This window comes from Protopterus annectens, chromosome 1.part2 (genome assembly GCF_019279795.1).
Source record: "Protopterus annectens isolate FY-2018-M chromosome 1.part2, PAN1.0, whole genome shotgun sequence".
NCBI lineage: Eukaryota > Metazoa > Chordata > Ceratodontiformes > Protopteridae > Protopterus > Protopterus annectens.
This window is the reverse complement of record NC_056727.1, coordinates 258,684,216-258,695,427: the sequence shown is the minus strand read 5'-3', so window position 1 is coordinate 258,695,427 and position 11,212 is coordinate 258,684,216. Positions and strand designations below refer to the sequence as shown.

The 11,212-nt window shown below is 41.4% G+C and overlaps 1 protein-coding gene across 1 annotated transcript in view; it reads left to right on the top strand.

Moving 5' to 3' along the window:
- The first annotated feature begins 4,292 nt into the window (after nt 1-4,292).
- Nucleotides 4,293-11,212, top strand: part of PPP3R1 (protein phosphatase 3 regulatory subunit B, alpha) — a 715,388-nt gene continuing 708,468 nt past the window's right edge. Inside the window, exon 1 of the mRNA XM_044055966.1 lies at nt 4,293-4,468. Coding sequence (XP_043911901.1) covers nt 4,466-4,468 — 3 coding nt within the window. The 5' untranslated portion in view covers nt 4,293-4,465. The remainder of the gene's footprint in view (nt 4,469-11,212) is intronic.

Genomic DNA, 11,212 nt, shown 5'->3' with positions numbered 1-11,212 from the left:
TCACAAGACATCTACAACTGGAAAGGCCGCAGAAATACCTCACAAAGAGGATTACTGGCCTCAAACAGATGCTCTATGCAAACCGTCTCAAAAAACTCCAGCTTTACTCTGTCGCATATCACCTACTCAGAGGCGATCTCTGCCTAACATAGAAAGCTATGTCAAACACAGAGCTGTTGGATATGCTCCACCTAAAGAAATCCCAATCCCTCCAAGCTACATGCTCTAGGGACCTAAACCTTGTCACCACAATAAACAGAACATGCTGGAGGGATAGACTCCTGTCCCAGAGAATTCCCATACTCTGGAACAAACTACCTATCTATATCAAACAAAGCTCATGATTAGCACTCTTCAAGAAAAATCTTGATGATTGGATGGGAAATAGGAAATTCACCACGGGGATCACTTCTGTGGCTCTGCTAGACAGGGGCACAGGAAAATAATTTTCTTGGGTGGCAAAAGCCAGGGTACCTTTTTGGCTAGGCTTGTTTAGGCCCTAGGGCCGATAGCCTAGTACCTACCAATGAACATAGAGTGTATTCAAATGGCAGGGAACATGCTGGGTTCTGTCAAGCCAGCAAATATTGTTGATCTTAAGACCAAGAGCTTTGGCACAAGTGTTAGAAATACCATTGTTCTGTGAAAGTGAAAGAGATTGAAAGTAGTATAGCTTTTGCATGACTAAGGCTAAACAAAGATTACTCCTCAGTATTGAGAATTGAATGGAGAAGTTATTAAGCTGCTTCCTGTATTCAAGACTGAAAGCAATTAAGAGTCAACATCTTCTCACAAACTGCACCATTCTGATCATGTCATCAATCTAACCTCCTTCCAAGAAGAGTTTAATCAGACTTAAAATTAATAAATTAGCATACCACAAATTGGCATATATTACAGTCACTACAGCTAAACAATGTTGTCCCATTTTTATTCTGCTTTTTTAAATATACTTAATGCTCATGCAACTCTAAGAAAAAAAGGGTTAAAGCAATCAAGCCCTATGGCTAAGTTGGAAAAACAAACAACTCATGGAATAAAGGGACAAAACCTGGAAAACATGAAACCAAAGCAAATCTGCGTTAACCCTACGAAAATATAAGCAACTGCAAAAATATACCAAACAACAAATTAGATCAGTCAAAAAATTCTATTACTTAAATCTGCAGACCTCAATTCATAATAAACCAAAGCTCTTCTGGTAATCAGTAAATCTACTAAACCCTGGCCACACTAAGCAACCAATACCAACAGTGCATACTTTCACCAGATCCACTGCAGCCCTATACAATACCCTTTTATTGAGTGAGTAACCTCACTCCTAACCCACTCTTGCTTATCTACCGCCTCAACTCAGGAACTTACCTCAGGAACTTCCCTCCATAACCTCACTGCCTCCTCTACCACATACCCACTAACCTCTCACCCAACCCCAATGCCCTCCCCTTCAAAGCCGTTCCCTAATACAACCATGAAAACACTACTACAAAAACTAAAGTCCATCACCTTGGCCCCTGACAACCTCTGAGCTAAATACCTAAAAATTGTAGCAAATGCATTTGCTTGTCCAGTGTCTATTCTAACAGAACAATCTCTGAAGGACAGTTATGCCAGTGAAATCTAGAAAAAAATCCTAAATCCTACCCCAACACGGAAACTCCATAGACTTTACCAACTATAACCCAATAGCTAAACCATCTCCCACTATTACAAATCCTAGAAAAAGCATACAATCACAACTGCTCATTTTATCATTCAAAATAACCTATTCACATTACCACAGCATGGATTCAATCTCCCACAGTACCACAAATATTTTCCTCAACTTTACAACATCCATAAACCAAAGTAAGATATAGCATTACTGGACTTCTCCAAAACCTTCAACATAGTCCCACACCAAAAACAAATCCAGAAAATGTGTAGGACTAAACTTCACATCGCTTGCCTGGTTTGATAGCTACTTATCCAACAGGCTAACAAATAGGAATGCTATCTCCTCCTTTCTCCCGATATCAGTGCGAGACCCCCCTCCCCCCCAAGGATATATTCTTGGCCCCTTACTGTTCAATATATTTATAAATGACTACCTCTTAGTCAGGAAACAAGACATTATAATGCAATTTAATGACAATGCCACCCTTATATGCAACAAAAACCCAAGCAATCTTTCAAATCTCTAGAATCCAGGTAGACTGACACAACTACTCCTCAAGCCAAAAAAAAATTAGAAATATAAAATCATACCATTTACCCCTAAACAACTCACCTCACAAAAATCTATTTTCAGTCTAACATCTAGTAACAATAACATAATTGACACAGTAACCTCTACAAAGCTTCTGTTTTTTACCATAAACAATAATCTGACATTTGATCACCACATCACTGTAGTAGTAAAAAAAAAAAAATTTAATTCAGTGTTCTCCACAGAACCAAGAAATTCCTCACATTCGAAGCAAAAAATAATATGGCATCAAATCTTCTAGTGCCTGCACTATGTGCTGTGCTTGTATTTATTAACTTACAATCTGTCCCCTAATTCAAAATATGCTCGAACTATACCGGTCAACCTCTTATTGCAAAAAATCTGGACATAGCCTAAAATAATTGTGGGGGGTGCAACAAAAGCTCAAAAATAGGAACAGATTTTAAATATTGCTCTTATAAACTTAGATAATTGCTAGAACAGGATGTGTCTTAGCATGCAGTTTCCGATACGAAATCGGAAACTACAGTGTATGCCATCATTTAATGGTATTGATTCTCAGTTATTTACCAGAAAACACACATTTTACATGGAGTAGACCAAAAATATAAGAAAAAAAATCTGGACATTCTGGGAAAATCAGGACAGGTGTGGTTTAAACAGCACTATAACAAAATAGCAAGGCTCAATACCAATATGCCCCTCAGAGATTACCACTGTATAACCCTTAAGTAGCTACACTGGCTTGAAACTAATAAGAGTGCACAACCTCATTTACAAATGTAGAAACTGCCTTAGTCTAAAACATCTCTTACAACTTTACCAGCCAAACCACCACCTTCAGTCACTTGAGAAATCCCTCCTAGTAGTAGCAAAATCCAAAAAAATCCTTTGGATATGTGCTATGTCCTCTTCATACAGCTCTAAACTCTGGAACTCTATCACCCTAGCACTCAGGCAAATAGAACACACTGTAGCCTTCAGAACAGACCTAAAGACATACCATATACCCTCCTGACATTGCTCTTGCTCAAACCTTGGTTAACTCACTTCCTTATACCCCTGTTATAACTACCTACTCATTACCTAATACATACCACACTTTCCATCTTCAGTTACAAGCCCCTCTTTTACATTCAACTCTCTATTCAAATTCAGCATCTTAAACACCAGTCACAACAATCTCATAACTCTTCCACACCTCCCATAAATCTAAATGCATTTCCAGTCAACCGTGTTAATTCAAAACTGCCAGTGTCACCCACTCACAAACTGTGCCATCCCACAATTTAATCAAAATGAGTACACCCAACATATGTGTTAGCAGAGAAGAGAATAATCAACATAACTGACTGCCTGTACTATTGTTTATGTCCCTTTAACGAAATATCTGCACTAAATTATGCAATCTCAACTTCTCAAAGTGTTCCTGAAAACAGGACACAACTGAACACTGTGTTGATGTCTAAGAAAATACTTTGCAATCTTAACTTGTATGAAATGGAGTTTTACTCACACGGAAACCCACCTTACATGGACTCATTTCTGCTCAGTGGACTTGTCACACCGTTAACAAACGCAATAAATAAATACCTTCAAACTTCATGATTTAGTGATTTGCTACGCAAAACAAAACTGCAACAACAAAAAGATTGTTAAGATAACGGTCCAATGCTTTCTGAGCAGCGCAATACTAAATAAAAACACAAACTTCTTGCAATAAAAAAATAGTTTTGTAACTCAACACACTGTGGCCAGAATAAACAAATGAACCACTGCAGTTTTAGTGGGAATAAGAGGCTCGCACTTTCATTTAGTCTACAAAGTAGCCGCCGGGGTTGAATCTGTCCCACCTTCCAACTGGGGCTACACCCACAACATAATAAACGCTAGTATTTTGCAAACTGCCCCCCCGGACTACATATAACCAAACGCTGTCATAATAATTACCACACCTCCCAACAATCTACTAGTAATGCAAAATTATAGCACTCCATCTTTGAAGTTGAAAACACGAAAGACGCGTAACGTATGTAAATAAGGTGAACATCACGGAGGTACCCGTATTGTTCATTCGTTCCTCGCCCCTCCTACCCCCCGCCCTCCAAGGTTGCGGGTCAGCGTGAGCCACTGCAGTAAAATCATTATCGGTCGGAGTAAAGCAGAAGCTGTAAGGGGTGGCGAATCTGTCTTCTTCTTGGGAAAGCTCATAGGAACATTTAGCAACGTTAACGGCAGCACCACACCAGCGGCACCATGGTGAGTAACTTGTGGTTAAAGTGAAAGGTTTTGAGGTTGACATTAATGTCGAATTTTCGAGACAGGCGCAGTTGCTGTCAAGGAGGAAAAGCAACTGCGAGTTGGCACGGCACAACATATAGAAGACGGGCCGGGCTGTTAACTGTGGGGTTAATACCCCAAGCCCATTGTAATTCCGCAGTGATAGTTGCGAGACATCATGACGTTGTCAGGAATACGAGTAGGACGAGTCTGATAGAACGGTGACACATATGTTCAGTCTATATAGTGTAAGCTATTTTGTATAGATTATGTGCTTTGTAACATGGCGTTGGTATGGCATTGTGTTAATCGAGTTAATATCGCTGAGTAGAATCGATCGGGTTGAAAAATTGTGTACTAAAAAAAAAAAATCTTTTGTGATTCTGTATCTTGAGCTTCAGTGTAGCTCAGTCGCATTCAGTCAAATTCAGATTATTTTGAGGCTTTCTAAATTGCATTCGTGGGATGTTTATTTTAGAATTGTTCATTTACTTTTCCTAGCAGTAGTATGGGAGACTTGTGGATATTGACTCTTGGGCTGCATCTTTGCAGCTTGTTTTCGTTTCTATGCCAGACTGCAGTTGCACAACCTGCAAATCTTTTTAGATGTCTTGCAAGACTGTACTCTTTTGAGCATTCATCTAGAAAGTCCCCCCATTTTAAACGGATTCCCTTAGTACGTAGGCTTCGCATGACAGCGTTATACTTACAGGTTGTCTGACAGTTACAGTAGATTGCAGGCCCAGCCATGTTTTGGTTTGGTTGCAGTTCTGAATACGGGTGTACGTCACGTAGCTATGGAAGCTCTGTTTTAGTAGTTAAAATTCTTGGTATAGTGACTTGTGTGCATGAATAATGTGTTGTCTATTTCACCGTATGATGCAAGTTTTGGTCTTGCTTGGGAGGGGGCGATATGCACCGTTGTTTGATTGATTGACGGGTGTTACTAACAACATCATCCGTCGAAAGTGACAGGGATGAATCTGGGTCAGAGTGTAGTGAGAATATAAAATATTGTTATCGCGTTGCCAGTGAGATCACGGTGGTATACTTGTAGCATTTCTGGTGTTGCAGAAATGTAGGATTAAGTGCGTGTTAATAGTTTTAGCTGTTGGGATATGGCAAAAGTACTTGTGACCGTTATTATAAAAGTAAAAACATCGTATGTCTTAATGTTTTTATTGAAATAAACCATTGTGGGTTAGATAGTCTAGCTGTAAAGCCATACATGTTAAGTGCTGTCTTTTATTGAAATACTAGACGTGCACTTGTTTTTGGTTATGGAGTATTTTAAGCGAACGCGATTTTAATGCCATTTTACTTGTACTTTTGTTTGCGTTTATGTATGTATATTATGTGACATTGCTGTTTTTATTTTACTGTCAGAAATAGCAGCCTTATTTTGTTTTTGCCAAAAACGCCTGTTGCATATCAAATGCATCTCAGTTTAGTTTTGTTATGACTATTCTCAAGCTGTTCTGTAGGCTGTTGTCCCACACCTTGACGCAATTTATGAATTTTTCTTTGTTCATTTGATAACCAGGGTGTTTTTTTTTTGTTAAAGTTAAACCTTTCCAAATTTAACCCAGAAATATTCATTACTACTGTGTCATTTATTAATTGGAACTTCTTAAAAGTCCTCCCCTTAGATGGTGCTGTGAATGAGTTCAATACAGCTTTCCTGGATATCTTAAATAACCTTGCACCTTCTAAAAGAAAGGGATTAAAAATAATGCAATTTGGCTATCTCCAAAAAAATGTACATCTTGAACTTCAGACTGCTTCACAGTTGTACTTTTAGCAAGTAATTGAAGTCGAAAAAATGTACTATTATTTTGAAAGTTATTATAGTAAACACAACCCTAAAATATTCTGGAGAGCTGATAAAGACATCTTGCATCCCGTACAAAAATTCAACCCTAACACCTCTCAACACTCAGCTGCAGTACAGTTCAACTCTTATTTCATGGATAGTATAACATCCCTAACCAATGATTTCCCACATCTAATCCAAACCCTGTCCAGCAGCCGCATACCACAACATCCACTTTCACCTTCAAAGCCATTGCCAACATCCTATATAAAACTACTCTTAATTAGACTCAAACCACACTCTTTTGCTGATGACCTTCCAAGCAAGTACCTTTTAAAATAGCAGTCCGTAGTATTGCCTATCCTGTCTCAATCCTTAGAAATAGGTCAGTCCAGGAATTCCCACGTTCCCCATTTCTGGAAAAAGTCACATATATTCTCTAGCACAAAGGAGGATATTCAACAGACCCTATTAACCTTAGACCTATAGCAGTCTTATCCCCCTTTCTCCAAAATACTTAAACTGTTTCCTGCAGGAAGAACTCTATTCCTCACATAACATAGTTTCTGTCCTTCCTGTAGTACTAACACTGCCCTTCTATTCTATATAGATACCGTCAATACAGCTAGAGGTAATGGCAGACTAGTTTCCTTTTTATTTCTAGACTTGTTTAAAATCTTCAGCACAGTTTGTCACAGCAAACTTCTTTTCAAATGTCCTCATTAGGTCTCTGTCAGCCCACCCTTCTATGGTTCAAAAGCTACCCATCCAATAGGTATCGGACAGTAATGTCAGTCAATACCCTCTCCATCTCCCAGTCACCACCTGTATACCACAAGGCTCTGTCCTTGGTCCTCTCTGCTTAAATATTCTCACCAACATCCTCCACCCAACAGACCTCTCTAATACAGTGCGCAAATGACTCCATACTCATTTGCACATTTAACAACATGGCACACCTCCAGAAAATTACTCCTGAAGCTTTAACAGCTGCTGAAATGTGTTGTAACTCGCAACTCGTGCTTAATCCTTTAAAAAAATATTTTGTTTTTTCCACCGAATCCCCCTCATGAAAACAAAATGTGATGGTCTCCCTCGGTAATGGAACCATTGAAGTCACTTCTCATAGTAGATTATTGGGGATGATAATTGATCATCTTCTTCTTTCGGCTGTTCCCGTTAGGGGTCGCCACAGCGGATCACCTGTTTCCATTTCTTCTTGTCCTCTGCATCTTGCTCTGTCACACCAACCACCTGCATGTCCTCTCTTACCACATCCATAAACCTTATCTTAGGCCTTCCTCTCTTCCTGTTACCTGGTGGCTTCATCCTTAGCATCTTTTTCCCAATATACTCAGCATCCCTCCTCAGCACATGTCCAAACCAACGTAATCTTGCCTCTCGGCTTTGTCTCCAAACCTTCCAACCTGGGCTGACCCTACTTGAACAGTGGTGATACAAAGTTGCTGAATTGGCATTAAATACCCCTTTCAGAATCCACCACTGTATAGCACTAAAAAGCTTAAATTGCTTAGAACTACCCCCGTCAACTAACGTATACACATCTTCTTACCACTTGTAAAATTATCCACCATCCGTTTGTCCAGCGCTAAATAATCTGATGTTAATCTTCTTTCCACATTCATCACTGATGAGTTATCGGAACCAAGCCTGCCTTGTAGCAAGGTTGCGCTAGCCAAAAAACTCTCAATCTAAATTTCTACGCAGAATGCCCCTCTCCCTGTTACCCCTGCTCTCATTTGCCGTGTAGCTGTAAAGCTGCGTTTTAGAAGAGCTCTCAGCTAAGTAAATTTTATTAAGAATGTAGAGCTATAATCTTTGGATATTTCTCCTTAATAATTATCTTTACTGTTGGTAATTTTTAAAAGTACCCTCGTTGGTACGGCCTTTTTCCCATTTGGTTTTCTTTTCCTTACCCAAGTTGTTTCCCTCCTTTTTCCGTTTAATTTTAGATCTTTTTAAGAATAACAAAAGAGTGTATTCCAAGGGATAGTTGGATGTTTTTTCTCTTGGGTTTTGTTGGTACTCTCGTAACTGTGTTTGAATGTTTTCTTTCTTGTGATATATCCTTGTCTAGATGTCTGAAAGAAGGGAACTTCAGGATTTAAATTTTATGTTTTATGAAAATGTGAAAATTACCTAATAATGACTTGCTTGTTGATTATGTGTACTGTTTGGGTGTGTCGCATCTTTCTGTACAGCATCCATGCGACATTTGCCTGTGTTTCAACCAGCACACTCTTAATGACCACAGAATAATCGATTCTGAAAGGCATACTAAGGTCTTCCTTTTCAGAGGCTGTTTTTATTATGGAGGTCTCAACCCCTCCTATCAAAGCAAAGAGCCACACTCTAACTGTTTTTTCACCATTTGGTGATAAGGGCTAACCATTGCCTGCTCCGGCACAGATATGTCTTTGAAACCGATCATCAAGCTCACTACCCCTTTGGTTCCGATAGCTACCTCGGCTCCAAGTCTTCTCTCTGCACCGAGCATGTTAAACCTTCGTAACCATTGCTAGCTTCGGCACAGATGCAGCCCTTGGAACCGATCATCGAGCTCACTACCACTTTGGATCCAGTAGCTATCTCGGCTCCGACTCTTTCCTCTGTACTGAGCATGGTGAAAACTTTGGAACCATTGCCAGCTTAGGCACAGATACAGCCTTTGGAACCAGTCATCGAGCTCGCTACAACTTTGCTTCGAGTGGCTACCTCTGCACTGAGCATGGTGAAACCTTCGGCACCATTGCCAGCCTCAGCACCGACTCAGCCTTTGGTTCCCAAAGCTACCACTTCATTTCCAGAAACTACCTCAGCTCCAACTCTTTGGCACCGAGCATTGTATTCACAACACTTTTGATGCCAGTCTTAAAGCGTCAGGCCTCGGTATCAGGTCCCTCCTTTTCCCTTCCGGAATATCCATTTGATCAACCAGGAGCCTTTCCGAACATGTGGGGCATCTTGTGTACCAGCCGTTGGCAGCCAGGGGGTTATCCACTCCTTCCGAGGTCTTCTGCTCTAACACACTTCTGAAAACCATAACCTTGGCACCAATACTCCTTCACTCATTGGTTACGACTTTATTCTTTTGGTCCACGGTTCCTGCGGAACCGACCCCTCCTCAATTTGGGAATCTGAGGACAGGCACTTCGGGCCAGGGCAGGAAACCGTCCTCTCTTCCTTTTTGTCCTTGGTATGAGGAGTCCTTGACAGAAGACATAGATTATGTTCATGGTAAAGAGTCCCCTCGGTCACCTCCTTTGTAGACTCCCTAGAAATCCTGAAGCAGCAGGTGATTAGAAACCCAGCAACCCTCTGTCTGAGAAGTCATTTTCCTGCAGGCTTTTGCGCCCGGCCTTGTACCTCTTGGCTGCCCCCACCTGCCAATGAGCTTGCCTGCTCATTGTGGCAGTGCCCATGAAAGAACCCTCATACCTGTGAGACTATATTCCCCAGAGACCTGGCAAATTCTTTCTCCCCTGAAGACAGCCCAAAATCGGGCCAAAGGGTTACCAGTTGATACTATGGTACTGGCAGCAGTCACTAAGAAGGACCTGGCTGCGGAAAAATTGTTCATCCGCACAACAGGGATTCTTGGGCGGTAGTTAGACTGGAAAAGTGGGTTTTGCTTCAGAGATTTCTACTGTATGATCAATTAACTATTTGCACCTTTTATGAGGCTCCAGAGGGACCTGATAACTGAGCTATCTCTCTGGGGTCTGTTGTCTGACTAGGTCAGGCACAAGGTGGCCTTGCAGTGTGCCGCCCTGGAATCGATATCCAACTCGTTCATGAGTTTGATCTCGCATGCGACCGAAGGGGCAGCTAGAACAGCGGATTCGGGCATGGTCCTGAGACGTCATGCCTGGATCCGCATTTGTGACTTTCCAGACTCCTCCAGGTCTTCCCCTTTTCAATGCTTTCATTGAAGCATCATCTCTCTTTCGGATCCAAAGCAAAGGACATAGGTGCGAAAATCATGGTGATGATGCCCCTAAGGGTAAAGGGGGTAACAATTTGGGAAGACACCCTTACAGAGGCAGAAGGGGTCCCCATAATCAAGACTTCAGGGACTCCTTCCCTGGACAACTTTATCAGTGCTCCTGAGGAGCATCCCGATTGCTGTCCTCTAGAAGCATTCAGGTAATTTTTTCTTTTTCTCTCTGCACTAAGCTGCCTGGCTCTCCATTACCAATGATCATAGGGGGCAGAGAATCATCACCAGAGGTTACTTCTTTCCCCCTTTTTTTTTTTTCAGAGAGAGAGTGTCCAACCAGTCTCATCAGACCAATGCGGATCCCGGTTCTACTCGTGATGCTTTTTGGGCCAAAAAAGACAGGGGACTGGAGACCCATTCTGGATCTCAGCAGTTTAAACAAAAGTTGTCACCCAAACTAAAATCCCGAATGGTCACGGTTCACTCCATTCTTCAGACCCTAGGTTCAATGGCAGCCTTGATTCCTTTCATACCTCTAGTGAAGCTGTACACGCGGACCCTGCAATGGCTCGCTCTTTGCAATGGTTTCCCAACTGTAACCTCTCTATCGGATTCCAATATCCAACTCTTGCAAACAGGACCTTCTTTGGTGGATTACGCCAAATGCAGCGCTTTGCAATCGCCCATTGCAATCTCTTCAGTCCACAGCCATTGTGACTGCAGATGCTTCCCTGATCAGGTGAGGGGCCCCCTTTTTTCAGGAAAAGACTGTCCAAGGCACATAGTCCTCCTCAGAGGACCACCTCCATTTAAATGTTCTGGAACTAAGAGCAGTGCTGTTAGCGTTGCAGACCTTCCATCCGGCTCTCCCTTCGGGACAATTGCAGTTCAGTCAAACAATATGTCAGTGGTCTGGTACTTCAATGTGGAGTTTTACCTTGTATGTCAA